Genomic DNA, 19,768 nt, shown 5'->3' on the forward strand with positions numbered 1-19,768 from the left:
AGCTCATTGTGGAAGCCTGGACATGTAAGTTACTTTCAAAACCTCGGCCCCCAACATCAGAACAGTCGACACGCTCCCTCTGTCTCGCGATCAAAAACCATCGGTCAGACATGAAACGCGGCCTCCTCTAACTGCCTCGTCCACAACAAAAAGGAGCCCACACCGTGGCCCGTGTGTAAAACCTTCCTCCACTGGAGGAAGCCAAAGTGTTTCAAACCTTAATGAAACCAGCTCTCCTGCGCTGTGTGGCAGCGGCAAGAGGGCCACAAAACACAACAAAGTAATGGAAGCATGATCATTGAAATGAAAATGACATTATTCTGTCTGTCTCTCAGTGAGATATGAATGCTGAAATACTGAAAGTGAGCTTGCAAAAATGAGATATGTGGTTATGAGATGAGATATGCCATCTGCTGCTTGTGTGCTCTGAATAAAAACAGATTGACCCACCGACTCCCCCTGGATCGCTACAGTTACTCTGATTGCGATCAATTCTCCTGAAACGCCTCAGCTGTATCGCTTTGATATCGGAACAACTGCTTTCCTGCTGCTGATATGTCCGCAGTGCAGAGACTTGTTTAGAAAATAACAGCTTCTGTTTGTTTGTGTTTGTTTCATTCAGAGGCGTTAGCAGGGATAAGCTCATCCTCCACCTACTCGCTCTTTATTGTTTATAAGCGAAGAATCCGAGCACAGTTTAGTAAACAGCTGATGATCTGGGATCAGCACTGCAGAAACACATACTCACACCTGCACAGATGCATACATCCACACACTCCATTGGAGTAAAGAAGCCCTTGGAGTGTTCTTTTGTCTTTTTTTTTTTTTTTTTTTTTCTTTTTTCTTAAGAGGAGGTAATTGAGAAGACGATATGAGAAGGTGAACTACCTTATTCCTTTGCCTACATGTATTCAGCAAGTGTGTGACTATGATGCATCGTCAGAGTTGAACACTACAGTAGGCAGTGAACATCAGTAATATATGCATGTAGCGTCTGTGTGTGTATGTGTAAGTGTGTGTCGGCTCTAGGTTAAACATCTCTAAGGACAACAGAGACAGACAAACTAAGGTTACTGAAACAGTAGTAACAGACGAGCCATGTAAAAAACTGGACATAGAAATCTCAAGATATCACAAACATCCTATTTCTCTATCTCTAGATCTCTGCTCATGGCAGACGTCAGGACTGTTTTGTCTTCTTGCTTGTTTTTAATCTGCCGTCGCTTGGAGATTCATCAGCTGAGCGGCTTCAGTCTGTAAGATGAGATGCCGAGGAGCAACACCAGAGGGAGACATACACTGTTGCTAGAATATAGGAGGGGCTCTGACTGAAACACACACACGCACACACACACACACACACACACACGCTCGCCTAAACATGCATCCTTCTTCATAGTTCATTTTTAAAATCCATTACAAAAACATATTAAATAAAAAAAAAAAAGAACTAAACATGGAATTCAGCCCCCTTATCAAGAGTACACACACACACACACGCACCCACTCACACACAAATAAGTGCACACACACTCTGATCAGAGGCAGTCAGTAAACGTGATGAGCTGAGGGGTGGACTGCTTCGTCCAGGGAAGCTGTGAGTGCAGAACCTCGACTCCACTGACCAGTCCCGTATTCACACACAGGAGTCAGTCTCTCTCTGTGGTTAAAATCTCTTTTAAAAAAAACAAAAAAAACAAAAACAAAACCAAACAAATGTGAAACAACAGCCACCGTTTCTTAGAGGGAGTCTTTTCTCTCTTGTTTGCTCCGAGGAGGCTCAAACAAACCCCTTCCTCTGATCTCTGGCAGAGGTAGTACCGTCTCATCCATCCTCCTCTCCTCCCGAATCCCCCTCACGGGAAGTCTCTTTTCTCCTGGTGCCCAAGTTAAATGAACATGTCCGGTTCTCTGATTGTTCACGATGGGCCGCTGCGTGTGTGAATGTGTGCGTTTGTGAGTGTGCAGAGTGTGGTCAGAAGACCTCTGGTAGTGTGACGTTGCGGAGCAGCCACTGTTGGGAGCGTGTGTGCGCGCAGTCTCTGACGCTGGGCACCTGACTGTCCTCCTCGCTGGCCTTGTCCAGGCATTGGTTACTGTTGACATGGATCAAAGTCAGCTTCTGCACGGCAGGGATACAAAGTGCGTGTTAGCAAATCAGGATTTAGACAGACAGGCTTGTGTGTGAAAACACTGTGCAGGTTCTGATCTGGCCCACAGGTCAGTGTGCTGTGGGTGATTGAAGATAATGTAGAATTTCTCCCACTCACCACCGGATCGTACTCCCAAAGCTGATTGCCTTTTAGGTGATGGCACTTGAGCATCATGACAGGCCCATTTAGCTTGGACACGTCTAGACACAAGTCATCTGTCCGGATCTCCTTGTTGGCTGTGTAGGAGAAAACCTACACACAAACACATCAATTACTGAAGAGTCCACATGAGGCTCGTTTTCACTTCCAGAATTTTGTTTTTATGGGATCTTCACCAATAAATCATCACGTGTGTTTAATAGAGATGTTAATAAGTAAAAAGAAGAAATGCTTTACCAACATTTCAGGTAGTTTAGAAGTACTCGATACAGTTAAGATGTGGTTAGAGTTCGACCTGAGTATTTAACATCCTAATAAACATGCAAGTATGTGGAGGCAGCGAGTCATGGCCTGAAATGATGCTCCAACCTTTCACACCGTTTACAAACACAAGCAGCTGCGGTAAAAATAATGAATAGCAATACACTCAATGAATGGGAAAAAACCCAAAACTATAATATAAATCTTTTTCATTCCTTTTTCATGACTGCTATTATAATTCACTTAAGAATAATGGCATTAAAGCATTCCAAGCATTAGAAATAATAGGAATAAGATGACTTTCCTCAAAATGTTAACCAGTTACATATGATCTAACTGTGACTCGTTTTTGTTTCATCTTTTGTCACCTGGTTGCCTCCCATGCCGTGGCAGTTGAAAATTCCCACTTTCTCATTTTCTTTTCGGGCCATGTTGTCCAGGCACTGGTTGGTCTCCACATTTCGAATCTGAGCCAAATCCAGAACCATCACCGTGAGCAACATGCAATGAATGACAGCAGACAATAGCCATGGCTGTGTGTATGAGTGAGAGTGAGTGTACCTCTCCTAAGGAGTAATAGTGCCTCGGGATCTGGGAGTCAGGGTAGACGTTCTCCAAATACCAGCTGAAGGGTTTACATTGCAGCTTTTGTCTTAGAGCCGTGCGAGACGTGATGTCACCATAATCCACTTTGGTCACACCTGGACACACACAGAAATGTACATGATACACACACAGAAACAAATTTCATTTTCCATATTGGTTTCATTTACATGGTGTCACGATTCACTTAAACAAAACCCCGAATGATTTTGAGACCCCCGAAGTCCAAAACCCAGAAACTAAGAACTTTTAAATCTCATAGCTAACAGTTCAATGTTCAGCAAATCATGTAAGATCGTTTCTCTTTGCTGTCAGTGACTGAGGGCAATCTGTGATACGATATGAGCACTCTGCAGGAGGTTTACATTTTATGTTGCAGATGTTGGAAGGTCAGAATAAAGAGAAATAATTCAAGCATAAAATACAATTATTTTGGTTCTTCATTTCTGAGCAGATGCCTTTTCCTCTCCAGCCTTAAAAATCTATGCTTTTGACTTGTTTTGATGACACACGGACATTCATTATGCACGTTCCTGGAGTGATCATTGCCCTGCAGAGCCCCAAGGCTGAGAAGTTGCATTTCACACCTTTGTTTTTCCAGCCTGCACCATCATGTCACAACATTTTTAGTTTATGGCTCTGCATCACACGCCAGAAACATATCAACACACCAGTTAGTTTGGACATCATGGCTAATTCAGCGAAGAAATGTCAAGAATGCATTGTCAGAGGAAGGGAGGAAAAGAGAAAGCAACAGAGCAAGAGATAAAACAAGGAGCTGGCACACATATAAACTATGTAAATATGTCACCATAAAAATGCAAATACCAACTGCATCTGACCAGTCAGTTCAACACTAATGTATCATCACAAGTCTCCCGAGATATTATTGTTTTAATGTCAACACAGCAATGTGCAAGAGTCACAACATTGGACATGTAAGGAAAATAAATCCAATCTCATCAAGCAACAACATTTGATAAATGTGATATCACTTAAATAAATGTGATGCTACTTTGTATTTTGGGTTCTTAGATGCAACATTATATTAAAGATGGAGGAAGTTGCAGGTGAAAAGGTGACATACAGCATAGAAGAGTGAGGAAAGGGACACAAACTCTAAAAGGAAATATCTGGTTTCGGTGAATCAGGTCATTTATATGTGCAGCGCTTCTGCACGGAGAAGGAGCGGATTGTTGGGCTCATTGTCATTCGATGCAACCACCTCCTGGCACTTAGGTATTGATCCAGTTTGTTTTTGTTTGTTTAGACTTTACATTCTCCTGCTCTCGTTCAAATGCTGAGAAAGAGTCCAGGTTGGCAGGGAAGCTTCAACGTTTAACGTTAACATGCATCCCTTTCTGCCTTAATGCTACTGAGAGATTACTGATGTAGGAGGGAGGATGGCGGTAAATAAGACATACAGAAGGATTTCATCTCCAGTGTTTGTGTATTATTAATTATTGTATAATTAATGTTTATTTTCCAATTAGGTTCTATTTACTTCAGATGCATCCCTGACAGAAAAGGCCAAATCAATGTTAGGATAATTAATAAATAACCTCATCTGACAGACATTTCCTTCAGTCTGCAATCTGCAGCTGCTGAACCACAAGATCATCACCATCACCTGACTTAGTTGCTACAGAAGTCCAACGGCTGCTTCATCTGTTTTTGGATGTTTTGCTTTCGTTTAGGTCGTCTCCTTTGCCTGCTTGTGTGTTTGTGCTCATGCAGCTTTACATGTATGTGCTCATGTGCGGAGGTTAATGTCTGTGCCAGGTGTGATCTATCATTAACTTGGTGACGGTGTGACATTGCAGTGCTAGTCCAGAAGTTCAGGATAGGGGGTGGGGAGTAATTTCACGCTACACAGCATCCATTAACCTGTATGAACACACATACATGCACGAACAGACGCACACTAACTCTCCTGAACGAGTACACACACATATAAAGTCTAACTTACCAGGAGAGATGATATAGAAAAAGTTCTTAAATTCATCCATCCAGACTTCTGCCAGTCGCCGGTTGTTTTTGTTGATGATCTGCCCTGTTCCTCCGGGAAACGTGTATGGCGTGGCTTTTCTGAACACGTGACCCACATGCGAACATGTGACAATTTCGAGAGTCCCTCCACACTGCCAGATCTGTGAAGAACAAGCCTCGTCAACGCTTGCGGAGCAGAAGTGAGTGTTTGAAGCAGGGAGATGGCTGACGCAGAATGCTCCGGTCTGTGTTGTGACAGTCTGAATAAGTTTGATTGAGAGCCAGTCAAGATGACGCCTGACAAAGTATTAGACGAGTCAACCATTAGGCAACCCACAAAAAGTAACAGTGTGTGTGTTGTGGGTTTGGGAACCTAACAAGCACTCTTGAATGGCTGCCAGTGTATGGAAGAATCCAGTCACGCCAATTGGCTGTGTTCACTCACTCTGAAAGAGATTTCCAGGTTCTCTCCACCCCAGATGTCCATGCCTGCGTCATAAGTGCCGATCTTTTGGAAATAATCTCTGGCTATGGAGAACAAGCCTCCTGCCATGGTTGGAGTCCTACAGATATGAGTAAATTAAGAGAGGAGGCTGGTTAGTGCCACTTAATTCACATGCAGTCTGTTTTCTAAAGGTCGCCAAGTATCCACAGATGCCGTCAGAGTTTTATATGTCACCCTTTTCCCTGCTTTCTTCCTGTTTTCTTTCTTGTCCACATTCAGTTTTTTTCTCTGCTCACTTCTCTGTTCTTGTCATGTTAGTGTTTAATGGCCTCAATCCTCTTCCCCTTTTCAGCCCCCTCGCAGAAGGGTTTCCTCCTTTGTGGAATGGCCTGTTTTTCCAACTGCCTGTTTTTGCTTTCATTTAACATCCAAGTTCACTTACAAAAACACAAGACCTTGCATACAAATACTGATGAAACATTTCCTGAAAACACACAGGGTGACAGTTTGTTTTGGGAAAGAAGCAAAACAGTATATATACAGTCTGTCTATATACATACATATATTATATGCATATGTATATATATATATATATATACACATATATTATATGCATATATATATATATATATATATATATATATATATATATATATATATATATATATATATATATATATATATATATATACATATACATACATATACATATAGATAGATAGATAGATAGATAGATAGATAGATAGATAGACAACAGTATGCATAGTATGTGTATATACATACACATATTAGCATATAAACACAGAGATGCTTTTAAAGACACTCACTACACAACCGAAACAAAAAGATTATAAAGGTAATAAATGCATGTTATTGTCAAATTCTCTAAACTCCTCACCTTAAAATTAAATGACACTGTTTTTACGAGATTCAGACATTTGCATTGAAATAAACACCCTCTAATTAAAAGTGATTCTTTGATCCAGTTTAGTTACTTATCAAAACAGAGACAGTCCCATTTTTCAAAGCTGCGTTTACAGTCTAGGGTTTGTCGCAACACTCAGAAACAAACACTGACCACATTAGGGCAACAAAAACAGTAAACAAGGGAAAGAATCCATGCCACAAATGAAAAACTAGAGCATTTCCTGATGTAATTCTTAGTTAACTCTCATCATCTTGCTTAAAGGTTTACAAACTACTTGGGATCATGTTTAAAAGAGATGTCGGCACTTTTCTATTTGTTGTATTTTTTCTGTCAAATAAAGCTCAGATTTTTCTGCCTGACTATAAATCAAACCTAAGATGAGCTCATTATTGTTTCATTGCTGAGGTTTCTTGTACTACATAAGTGTGTGTTTCACAGTGTGACAGCCAAAGACATGACATTTTCTATACAAGAAATAACAAACAAATACTAAACTTCACATCATTTTTACTTCAACAAACAGTAAAGCTGTAAGAAGCTTTGTGAGAGCAGAATTTATAGCAGAGCTGTTGTGTTAGCTTGCATTAGAAATTTGGACATTTGATTAATCAAAACTTTATTTAAGTAGCACATAAAGATGTAGATGTGTGCAATATTACTTGTTAATTTAATAGCAGAGCCAATGGAGAATGAAATAAAACATTTTCTACAGTGAGTAAAGGTATTCCCCAAGTAAAACATTTCCAGTAATCTGAAATAATTTTAAATGACAATTATAAAGTTAAAACAATTAAATTAAAATAAATGTATAAATCTGTAGTATTTCATTTGCATTTCATTATCATATAATTTTATATTTTTTCCTTCTGCCTCTCTCTTTCTCAGTGTGTAATCTGCCAAGTTAAAGTATGTGAACAAGCCCTTTTCTGCCCTGACACGATGACCCCTTTTTTTTTTAAAGGTCACTTTTAAGACACGTTTAATAAATTTTCTAAAGTAGTTTTGTCAACCTAAAACAGCGGTTCGGGGTGTTATATAAGACATATTATGTGTGTGACCATGTCAGGAATGCTCACAAACAGGAACAGGAAGAACAGATGATAGACAGGCAGAAATAAAAGCTTGATTTTTGTACACAACTTTAAGCCACAACCAACAACAAATACACCAAGAAAAATATCAGAAACAGACCTTGACTGTAAGTACAGGGAAGGGTTCACTGCATTCTGCCAGTGCTGTGCGCTGAGAACATTTTATGATTAAGTGTGTCAAATTGAAGTGTATGACTACCCTGCTCACATCTGCTGAGAATGCCTCTCAGTAACGTTAAAGCTCACATTGTTCTAAACATCTAGCTGACACAGTTGGCATGTGATCATGTGTGTCTGGTTATGTTATAAATATCACTGTTTTGCATTTTCAGGGAAACTCTTTTTCCAAATGACCCAAGAGAAAAGGTTGGTTCCAGAAAAGGTTAGTTCCAGGGCTGCTCCACTGGAGCAGCCCTGGAACTAACAGGGGGGGAAATCTTGCTGAAAGATACAAGGGTGTGTAGTCAAATGTTCACGCCATGTATTACAGACCTGACAGGCAGAGTGCGGTCTCCTTTACGACGGTCCATTTCTCTCTGAGGTACAGGATACCAGCGGAAGTTAAGCTTCCAGTTGAAGCCTCCATATGTCATGTCAGATCCTGCCATGTACTCAAATGTATCATCGCTGATTACATCAATAATGGGGCACACTACTGTTTTCCTGGAGCAGTCAAAAACACAAACATGTCGATATAGATCAACATACGAACATAAAACGCACACATGCAGAATTTAGATTGTTCTTCAAAAGATTAGGTAACATCAGTGAGTGCTCACCTACAAGGTGTGGCACCTACACAACTAAGCACATTTCAGAAACATAGGTGTGACTTCTAAGCAATTGCTACTCATCACACCTTTATAGACTTCAGCAGTTTCTTCACTTGTTTCTGGGCTTACATAAATGCAGTAAACTGAATGAGTAATTAATTCCCAGGTAAACATAAGGGTAAGCCCCCCTGTAGCCTCGAAGGAGCCGTGTGCGTGTCTTACTTGTCTTGTTTGATGCGGGCAAGCAGAGGCTCCAGCCACCCTGTGGTGCATTCACAATGAGCATCCAGAAAGGTTATAACCTAGCAACACGGACAGGAGATATTAGACAAATCCAGCAGTGCTGGACACCAGATGGTGTGCAGGTCACAAGGTAGTGGATGTCACATAAGTGCACCTGCACACACAACACACACCTGGCCAGTGGAAATGGCTGCTCCCTTAAGGCGAGCACGGATGAGTCCAGACCGCTGCTCCATCCTCACCACTCTGACAGGCACTATTAACCTTCTGACGTACTGCTCCAATGGCCTTTTAAGAAAATCTAGCACACAAAAATAGAAACATTTGCATGAAATAAGACACATACACACATAATACAAACACATCTACTTTCTTTGCAACAACAGAAATCAAAGGTGAAGTGGTGATTTTGCAGGTTTGTATGCGCCTTGACATGCCTGCAGACATCCCCCTCTACCTGCAGACAGCTCTCCTCCCTGCATAAGTACACATCCCTGACTTGCAACATCCAACCTCAACTCTCATAAGGTTACTTGGTGCTGTGCGGTGGTGACTGAGGTGGGGGGGGGGGGTTTATAACACAATGTAATCCCTGCAGCTGGCAAATTTAAGACGTAATCTCCCCCAAACAGAGATTAACGGTATAGCACAGGGTGGAGTGGCGCACAGCCCTTATACATGCACGGTATATGCTGACTGGCTATTGGGCAACAATGCCGATACACTCACATAACTATCAGAAACAAAACACACACATATACACACACACAAACACAATTTGGTAAAATCACACAATAGCTCTCAAAAATAGGCTAAGCCTCAAACAAGAGGAACTGAAGGAATTATTTGCTCTGTGTGTGTGTGTGTGTGTGTGTGTGTGTGTGTGTGTGTGTGTGTGTGTGTGTGTGTGTGTGTGTGTGTGTGTGTGTGTGTGTGTGCGTGCGCACAAGTTTACCTCTCTCACTGGCATCATCCACCAGGACAATCTCCTCCAGCAGTGTGTGTGGAGAGCAGTCAATAACAGAGTGGACGGTTCGCAGCAGTGTGCTCCAAGCCTCATTGTGAAATACAATCACCACGCTGGTGCGAGGAAGATTATCAGGATATAACTTGTTTTTGCACCTAAAGAGAGAGAGAGAAAAAAAGCACAATCAGAACACAATTTTGAACTCACGAAGCAGCTTTTGATCTATGGACCGATGTGCAGGTACTTCAGACTTTAGATCTGCATATTGATGGAAAGAAAGAAAAGAGAAAAACATGCTATACGAGTGTTCACAATCTTATATCGGTATGGTTGCAAGAGAGCAATACACCACGAGCTGCAGATAAAGCAGGTTTAAAATGTATGATACATTGTAACTGTGACAAGTAATTTCCCTTTTTATTTCATGTCAGACAATAAAACAAAAGTAAAACTACTCAGACTTATTCTACACCACATTCATAAATGAAGCAGTTAAAATCCATCATCTGTTAACGCCAATCTGTTAAACACAAAACAATAGCAGCTCTGAGGAAGCAACCAAGCAAATACTTTGAATGTTAGAGACAAAATGACACAGAGACAGCGAGTCTGCATGATGGCAGTTGATTTGTGATACTAATTAATGTGCAAGTTCTTATCGGAGTAGAGCACACACACACACACACACACACACACACACACACACACACACACACACACACACACACACACACACACACACCAAACTGTGTTCCTGAGAAATACAGATGACAGAAATGTCCAGAAGATGACACCAGTCAGATGAGAGCACAGAAGAGACTGGGTCATGGATTTATTAAAATAACTCAGGGGAAGAATACTGGTGGAACACATTGTTTAGACTGTTAATGTCTCCGTGAAAAGGCTTCAGGTGTCATGGTTTGTGTTTATTGTGGGTCTTTAGTTCTAGTTTCTTGTTATTTTGTAGCGTTGTGTCTTGTTTCCTCTATATAGTTTTCACCTGGACTCAATTAGCTGATTCATTTCACCTGTGTCTTGTTCTGTCCTTGTCTGTATTTATAGCCTCTGTTTCAGTTTAATGTTGCTGCATCACTGTGTTCGCTTCCCTTCAGTTCAGTCAGAGTTACATTATTAAATCTTCTTCATTCTGCATTCCTGGCTCCTGGTTCTGCATTTGGGTCCTCACCTCCACCACAACCTTGACATAAGGAGTGTTCTTTGATTAATGATGAAAGGCTCACCATCCTCCATCAGTTCTGCTGGTTTCTTTGTTTGAATTTACAGCAATGGAAGAGAGAAATGAACTTTTAAGAAAGGGTACCACTGGCAGCTAAATTAATGTAGTGTGAAGTTTAATGTGGATAATGTGACGTTGCCCTTTTTAAAGAGAGATGTATGAACTCTAAAATATCGTACAGTTCCTATAAACACTGCTTTTTTGTCACTGTCTATCTCAGGAAAGGCATGAGAGGATTTAAAATCTGCAAAGATGTCAAGGTGGTGTGGTCTAACTGATATAACACAGGAACTGAAAAACACTTGTTTTCCCAACAAAAGACTAAAACATATCTTTGCTTATGCTGCAACATTAATCTTCTAAAGATAACTTGGTTCAGGACTTTCTAAATTCATGGTTTTTACATCCACATTTTCTGCAGACATACTGTATCAAGACTTTGGGAAGATGCCGGCAAACATTAGTTCCCTTCAGACCAGTTTCTGTTTGTATGACTGCAACTGTATGTGTTGGCGTCACATCTGGATGAACACTCAGATAGTCTGACTTAATGATGTGTTCGATCAGTTCCAGAGAGGCACAAATAGGAACTGCATTAAGGCATATTAATCTATACGCATTCTGTAGGAGTGGGACTTTATTTGATTGAAAACTTCCAGCATTGCATCCTAAAACATAAATCTAGGAGATAAACTTTGTGCCACGAGGGAACGATTCTGAATTCTTCATATTTTAATATGAATTGATCAATTTGGATCTGAACATGCCTGTTTGAATAATTCCTCGAAAAAAATGTATTTGAATGATTGTATTGAAATTGAATCTTTGGGGTTTTTTTTATGTGTACTGTCTCAAACTGAGGCTAGGCTACACCATCTGCAATCAACTAGTTTAGTCTCAGGTCAGGTCCTGGATGGGTGGCACAAAAGTTTGAATTTCAGATCTGAATTTGAATGTAGAGAAGTAAAACTGAACTAAGAAAATGAATCAGAGAACCTTGTTTCAAATACAAAAGTTAAAATTTTACAATACACATAAAAGAAACAAAGATTCAGTTAAAAAAAAAAAAAAAATTCAAATTCAGTTTTTAAAAGCAATTATTCAAATAGGCATGTTCATATTCAAATTGAACAATTCAAATACAGTAGCAAGAATTCAGATTTGCTCACAAGTGGCATAAAGTTTATCCCAAATAAATCGATCTTCCGGCAATAATTAGCTCTTTTGACCACCGTCAAATGAATTAGGAAAATAATAGTTATTATATTTGAGCTGCAGCTGCAGTTCTTGCTCTCTATCCTACAAATGAAGATGGATACACAAAATAAATCTGTAGAGGAGGCGGCAAACTCAGGTGAACCAAAAATCTTTTATATATTTGACACTGCAATCACTTTCATATTCATATCAAGTCAGAGGCTTTTATCACACCAACTGTTAAACAGGCTTAAATAGGAACAACATCTTTAAATGATTTTATCCACCACCATCACCTGTGAGGCAAATTTGAACCTGACACATAAAATGATTCTTGACTCTTAGGACTTTGGGATTACACTTCGTTTTAGGTTTTGTCTGATGTTATGCTTACAGCAGCACTTAAAAGAAAACGTGACCTGCGTCTGAATGTGTAAAAGACAGAGCATTACAGACACGGGAACCGGTCCAAAAACGTATTACACACTATACATTGACTCCATAAGCTGTAATAAAAGATATAAACCAACTAAACCAGCATCTGCATTTAGTATTTCAGTCTGAACTGATACCTGCTCTCTGGCACAAAAACTGTCGTTCAGTTGTTTTTTTTCCCCAAACAAAACTCAGTAAGCAGCTCATCTATCAACCAAAGACAAATATACCACCCTGTGACTTCCTTCCTCTGACAAATTCAATTCTGCCAAATACAGTATGATCTCCCTTCCTCCATCTTCATACCTCTCTCCCCTCCTTGTGATCATCCTGAGTACTTCCTCTGCCTCTACTGCTGATTATGACTGTAGGAATGTAACAGCAAAGGAGGAGAGGCAGGTCCAGAGTATTCTTATTCTGCAGCTGCCTCTGGACCATGTTAAGTAACACAGCTTCTCAGTCTGTTCTGCTGTGCGTGTGCGTGTGCTCATACTCTCCTAAAGAAGGGAGGCTGATGAGCACACAAGATGATTCACTGTAAAAACAGGGAGAGACTCAGCCTTTCAGCCTTCATGCAGGGCAGGTCATTATTTCTCCGTTTTCCTGTTTCAAATACAACACAGACTTCCCAGTTTTATGACATGAAATTTGGCTTTTTTATGTATAACAACCGCAGACACGTTTCTGATTCCCGTGATGCAGGCTATTAAAAAATGAACACTTGTGTATCTGAATGAGAAGGGTGGTGGAGCAATACTTGGCAGCAGCAGAGCATGGTAATGAGTTGCAGGGTTTTTTTCTTTAAGTTCAGCTAGTGGATTGTGGGAATATTTATGATGGGTGTGCAAACTGGGTCTAAGTGCACAACATTACTCTTGCAACATTACACACATAAAAACACATATAGTACCACCAAAAGTTTGGACACAGTTTCCCATTAGATTTAATAGGAAACTGTGTGTGTATATGCGTCCATAAATATATTTGCAAAAACACTGCAGTCAACCTCTAAAAAAAGAAAGCATGTCAAGTTTCTAAAAGGTGTGGCCATGGAAAAAATTTTCATATACTGCAGATCCACCCAACCACGAGTACAAGGACAACACACACACTCTCCACACTGCTCCATAAAATGTTTAGTGTCTGCATATAAGGAAGTTTCCAACTTAACATTATGGCTTAAAGCAACCTTCTTCACCATGTTGAGTTCATTCACACAGCTCCACTAAACCTGCTGATCCACAAACATGGCCACACACGGCACCCCCACAAAATAAACACATATGTATGCATGCTTATACACACAGGTGCACATTTGCTTACTCGATATTGACTCTGTCTTATCTCCTAATTGGAAAAGCAGATAGACGCGGGGAAAGGCTGAGTGAAAACACACCTAGTAATCAACTCTCACTCAAAAACTAAAACCCATTTCACGGATCAATGTCCTCTTTCTTTCCTGCCTGTCTAGCGTGCACGTGCCCCCTGCCTGTCAGTCTTGTGTCTATCACACTGAAAACCCTCATTACTGACCTATGCATGTTCCTCCATTGGTACAAAAAGGGAGCAAAGGGGAATGGAGAGCTGAGCTGCTTTCTGATTGCCCGAACTAACCTTGACATATCTTTTGCGCTGCTGGACAGATGCATGTCTGCCTGCTACTCTGACAGCCTGAACAATGCTGTCTGCAGACTGAACAACCTACAGACAATTGGCACAGATGAACACTTGAAATACTGCTTACAGAACTATACGACATTCATGTTGTGTTCATTTCAATAAGCCCTGTTAGATGTGTTGAAGAGGACGAAAGCTGTTTGCAAAGAAATGATCTATTTGGAAAGGTTGTTCCAGACTTTTTGCATCTTCCGTGTCATGTTGTTTAATCTCCATTTTAAATTTCTCAGTGAGAGATTTTATTCTTAATATTCTAGAGACATTTTTAGATGGAGTTATTTTAATACATATCATAAAGTAAAAATGTATCTAATCTAGATTTCATTCAGAGTTTTATAAAACTAAGGCAATAAACTTAATGCACCAGAGTTAAATGTGCTGTAACCTTTAAGAGCTGCTGAAATGGTATCATTACCTTCCTACAGTAATACATTCCCAGTTAAAACAGGATAGTGATTAGGGAGAACTAATAAGCCATAAGTCATGAGGTGAAATGGAGAGTTCTTTGAAAAGACAGGCAAAGGTGGGGCTTTTAAAAAATGTTCTTTCTATGTGCTGAACCTTTAGAAACACCCGCTGGTGAAGCATGATGTCACTGTAAAACCACTGGCTCTGTTTTGCCCAGTTTTCACATCTTAATTGTTATGTTTTAAGTCTATAGTTTATTCAGACTGTGAAATGGTCCAAAATGTGATGCACAAAAAGCCGCTGCTCTTTCACACTGGTATTTCAGCACACTGCGTAAAAACCAAAGAAAAATCTGAATGCATTGCCTCCTCATCCATCCATTTTCTATTCCTGCTTATTGAAATGCAGGGTCAGGGGCTGGAGCCTATCCCAGCAATTACCAGGCGAGAGGCAGGGTACACCCTGGACAGGTCGCCAGTCCATCGCAGAGAGACAAACAGCTAGTAAAGCTCGCTCCTGGAGAGAATTTAGAGAGACCAATTAACCTAACAGGCTTAATATTGGACTGAGTGTCTAGAGAGAATCAAACCAGCAAGTCCAACAGTTAAAAACAGTGTGAGAAAGATGCAACTGGGACTGCACTATTATAATGGGATTACAAGTAAGGTAATTATGTTCGTCATTTTCTGATGGGTACAGTGAACACGTGCAAATACACCACAGGTTCACTGCTTATTGACCTTGATTAAAGAGAAGAAAAATCTCTTCACTCTGCCAATACTGATTAAGATTGTTACCTTAACACATCCTAATCATGATAGATTTAACAGTATGCTTAAAAAAAACAAAAAAAAAAAACTGTGTGAAATTTGCTTTCAGACCACACCACAACCCTAGAAATATGGAGCATTACTTTCAGGTGTTGTCTGTCCGTTTGTTTTAATCCTCACGCAGCTCTCATGCAGGCTAAAACATTCCACACCGGAGTTGGCTTTAATCAGCATGAAAAGACTGGAAAAACATCTGCAGTGTCATTCTGACTTTTCTAAAATACATTGTAGTGGGAACCGCTTGCAGCTGGAAAACATTTAATGAAATGTGGATGGTAGCACTTTCAAAACATCCAGACACAAAACAGCTATAAAAAAAACTTGTAAACTTTCTACTGTCTCTGTCTTGAGTTTAATAAGAGTGGCATTTCAAAACTGCAGCTTGGCCAATATTCATCAGTACATGTGTTTTCTGTAGACTTTCCTGCACCCCTCAGATAAATTTATTTATTTGGAACCTAATTACAGAACAATAACTAAAGATGACATTTAGCTCATACTGCAAACAAAAGCATATCAAATTAGGACATCCTCGCTGTTTAGCTGGAAGTTTAGGTCCCTATGGGACTCTAAAGGCCGTCACTCTCTGACTGTTTAATAAGACTTGCTTATATCCTTTGTAGGATGTAACATAACTTTTTTTCTCTAATCTAAATGCCTCTTAATTCTTCTCTACACAGTTAATATATGTTGATAAAACTAACAAAAATCAATATATTTCTAAACTTCAGCCAGAAGTGTAATTTTTTTTAGATTATCTCCTCTACCTTGACTAAATGCCATGTGTCCATACATAAATCCTCTGCTATGTTGTCATTTTTAAATAAACTTTGCTGACAAGTGTGTGACTGATGGTGTAGGTTTCAGGCTTGACACTTAGTTTTTGGTTTTTAATAAACCCCCAAGTGTACTGTCCCATCAGTGGATACCACCTGACAGTTATTTCAGGGACAATGTAATGAGTTCAGTCAGAGAAAGTGACAAGACGGATGATTAGTTTCTTGGAGCAGCTCACCCTTCCAGACGGACATCAGGGAGCGAGCGATTGAGAGCGATCATCTCTGAGGCCATGAGGTTGAACTGGTTGATCTTAAACATCTCCTTCATCTTCTCCTGATTCTCTTTAGGGATCACCACAGGCTTCCCGCCTTCACCGGGCCCATCTCGCGGTCTGGACAGGCCATCTGTAATGCAGATACACAACAGTTTTTTTTTTCCCCCAGAAAAGCTGCTAAACGAAATGGTGGGCAAAGTGTGAATACATAGTAAAGGACTCCCACCATCTTTCCCAGGCAGTCCTCGTTCCTTCTTGTCGTCACACTTGTTGCACTCACTGAAGTAGAGCAGAATGAACATGTCCAGCATCACCCAGACCAGAGAAGTGGCTAGAACCACCTTACAGTAGGCAAACCTCCGCATCCTAAAAATGTAATAAAAGAAAGAGAGAAAGTGTAAGAAAGAAATATTGAGCTCTTGCAGAAGTGAGAGGTAGGAGTGAGCTGTTAGGCTCAGACAAAATTAGTGTTTTCAAAAGCAATGACTCTCCACTTCTTCTCGTATCGTTCTTTGCACAGCACTACATCTGAGTTGCCTCTCAACAGGCTTATCTGTCCTTGCATCTATCACTCCAACCTCTGGCTCTTATGCTGATTATTTATTCAAGCTATCAAAATAGTTACTTCCAAACCTATAAAGCCTGAAAATGATCACCGTGCCATGTTGGATTTCTGTTTAATACCAATCTGAAAACAAAATAAATATAAATCAGTATTTTAACAGGTTTTTTTTTTTTTTTTTTTGGTCAGGAACCATGAAGAGTAAAAATATTAGATTTAGAGCAGATTGAGTTGCAATGCACTCTGTCAGATATTAGCTTTCTAGTTCCCATCTGCAGTCATCAGGTTTATTCAACAGTTCATGCAAAGTTAAAATGGACAATTGTGGCAGAGAAGGTCTCTCGTGGTATCTAAGACGTTTTAAACAAAATTACATAACTGAAGTGACTGTATTATCATACTCGGCAGAGTACAAATTAATATTCCCTTTGTACATTTCATATACAAAACCCCTGTGTGCTCAGTGCAGGCAGATTCCCAGGTAGGCACACATACACACACACAAAGCAGAAAGAGGAGCTGTGGTGGTAATTGCTTTTCTTTGGCGGTCAATGAAAGACAAGACAGCCACATTAAAATTCCACTGCTCCCTTTTCCTTCTCTCCTCCAGCACCATCTAGCCTCTCTCTGCCTCAATGATCCCTCAGGTTGCAGCAGCACATGCAGAGGAGAGAAAATTAATTTGGCCAGTTATTTCTCGCATACCCCTGGGAAGGAGAAAAAAAAGTGTTTGTGCATATCTAGCTTAGCTTAGCTTGGTTAAGCTTTGCTTAGGCAGCTTGGAGGATGAAGAACTGCAGAGCAGCATTTCTAAATTCCACTTAACAGGATTCTGGTAACACAATGTGATGTGCACAGCAGAAAAAACCAAAGAGAAGATTAGTCTGTTCTGTCCAAGTTTGTCTTCTCTCTGATTTCTGTACCTGTGAGTTGAATAGTATAAATGCCCTAACAGCATAGTCTGACCTGTAGGTTATAGATGCAGTATGAAATATTTCTCAACTGATCAAAATGAAGCGGATCCATCGTTGTACAGCATGATCAAACTTCCAAAAGGCCATACATTAAAGATGACAGATTCCTTTAATATTTCACTCCTATTTGAGAATTTTCTGTCTTTCTTCAAGAAAAAGGTTTTTAATTTTACAGGACTCTGGGTATATCTTTCATGCACTGCATTTTGAATTTATTTTTAGATTTCCTATACAATTTTATGTCAGGGAATTCTGAGAGCCATGGTTTAACCTTGGGCTTGCACCTCATGAGGTTGTCTCAAGGACAATCTTTCTATGTAGAAGCTATTCAGTTTTCATTTTATGCTTTTTATCACACTGAGCTTCAGACATTTACTTCAAGAAAGTTTTCAGGTACTGAAGTCCCTTTGCTTTCTGCGAGTTAAACATAAACCTAAAGCATTATCAGTCCACTCCTGTGATGGTTAAGTACTCCTTTTATGACACTTTACATCCATTTTACTTAAAACATACATTTGCTAATTGCTGCCAAAAGGTTTTATCTAAATGTCAACAACAGTTCGCATTTCCAGCTGTTAGACAGCTGCTGGAAGGAGCTCCTGGCCACTGATTGTTAAGAAAAGTGTGAGGAGATAGAGAATTTACAAAGCATTGACATCTGCATGACGAGGTGTCCCCTAAAGATGGCTGTGATTGAGCTATAATCCTAACAAACTACTAAAACAGATCCTTCCTTTGTTCATTGTTAAAATAAAAAATGTTATGATTTCAGAATCAATTAATCTTCTATATTTAAATGTCACTCCAAGTTGAAAATAGATCCAATATTTTAAGTTCTTTCATGGACAATGATTGTTTTCAGACAAAGATTGACTTGTGCAGGGACATGTCAGTTAGGGCACATTCACATCAGGATAGTCCACTCGGTCTAGACTCGGTCCGATTGGGGACTCGGCTCAGTTGATGGGAGGTGTATCCATCTAGATCGAGATTACATTCACGCTGCACTTTGGTCAAACGCGCCAAACCTTGACAGTAATATATCCCCATTCCCACCATAGATGGCGCTGCACTAGTATTTAGCAAAAGAAAGGACAATACCCGCATGAAGAAAACTGTTGTGAGTTAAACATGGAACACAAAACTATCACTGTTTTGTTTTTTTTTAATTTTGTTTCATGCAAGTATATTATAGAAATACACTGTGACAATGACCGAAGTATGAACAACAAATGAAGACAGTCGCTATGTATTTATCCACAATGCAATACTACGTCATATGCAAGAAGTGACTTTTTTTGTTGTCCGCTTCCTGTATTTAATCTGCTTAAAACGGGCTGAGACCTGCGTTTGTAGGCGGACTGAGTCCACTTCTTTGGTCCAAATCAGAATTTGTTAGGCGCATTCACAGCTCCCCAAACGAAGCGGACTCTCTGAGCAAAGGGACTCGGATTTGAATCAAAAAGGCTGATGTGAATGTGCCCTTAATCATAGCAACTTTGTAACTTTGCAAGATCTTATCACACAGAGGGGAAAATATAAACTACTACAGAGTACCTCTCTGATCTAAAGTTCCTTAAGAATTAAAATACATAAATCCATACAAACCAACTGAGTTATACCATGTTTTTGACAATGTGAATGAAAGAGGACAATGTTATATTGGATTAAAAATTCCCACATCAGTACAAAGATTGGATGAGATTTATTCTTCAAATCTTTTGGTGAAGTAACATCTGAAAGTCCAGCAGTTTATCTCCAATGACCTGATACTGGCTTCTG

General features: G+C 39.9%; 1 protein-coding gene across 1 annotated transcript in view; it reads right to left on the minus strand.

Annotated features, from left to right (window-relative positions):
* galnt1 (UDP-N-acetyl-alpha-D-galactosamine:polypeptide N-acetylgalactosaminyltransferase 1) overlaps positions 1–19,768 on the minus strand; it is a 46,172-nt gene continuing 26,404 nt past the window's right edge. Inside the window, exons 3-14 of the mRNA XM_079241409.1 lie at positions 16,677–16,816; positions 16,412–16,580; positions 9,601–9,767; positions 8,819–8,946; positions 8,625–8,704; positions 8,122–8,292; positions 5,611–5,728; positions 5,146–5,326; positions 3,135–3,274; positions 2,942–3,040; positions 2,271–2,405; positions 1–2,122 (exon numbers count right to left, since the gene is read on the minus strand). Coding sequence (XP_079097535.1) covers positions 1,976–2,122; positions 2,271–2,405; positions 2,942–3,040; positions 3,135–3,274; positions 5,146–5,326; positions 5,611–5,728; positions 8,122–8,292; positions 8,625–8,704; positions 8,819–8,946; positions 9,601–9,767; positions 16,412–16,580; positions 16,677–16,815 — 1,674 coding nt within the window. The 5' untranslated portion in view covers position 16,816 and the 3' untranslated portion in view covers positions 1–1,975. The remainder of the gene's footprint in view (positions 2,123–2,270; positions 2,406–2,941; positions 3,041–3,134; positions 3,275–5,145; positions 5,327–5,610; positions 5,729–8,121; positions 8,293–8,624; positions 8,705–8,818; positions 8,947–9,600; positions 9,768–16,411; positions 16,581–16,676; positions 16,817–19,768) is intronic.

The sequence above is a fragment of the Telmatherina bonti genome (genome assembly GCF_933228915.1).
Source record: "Telmatherina bonti genome assembly, chromosome: 5".
Taxonomy (NCBI): domain Eukaryota; kingdom Metazoa; phylum Chordata; class Actinopteri; order Atheriniformes; family Telmatherinidae; genus Telmatherina; species Telmatherina bonti.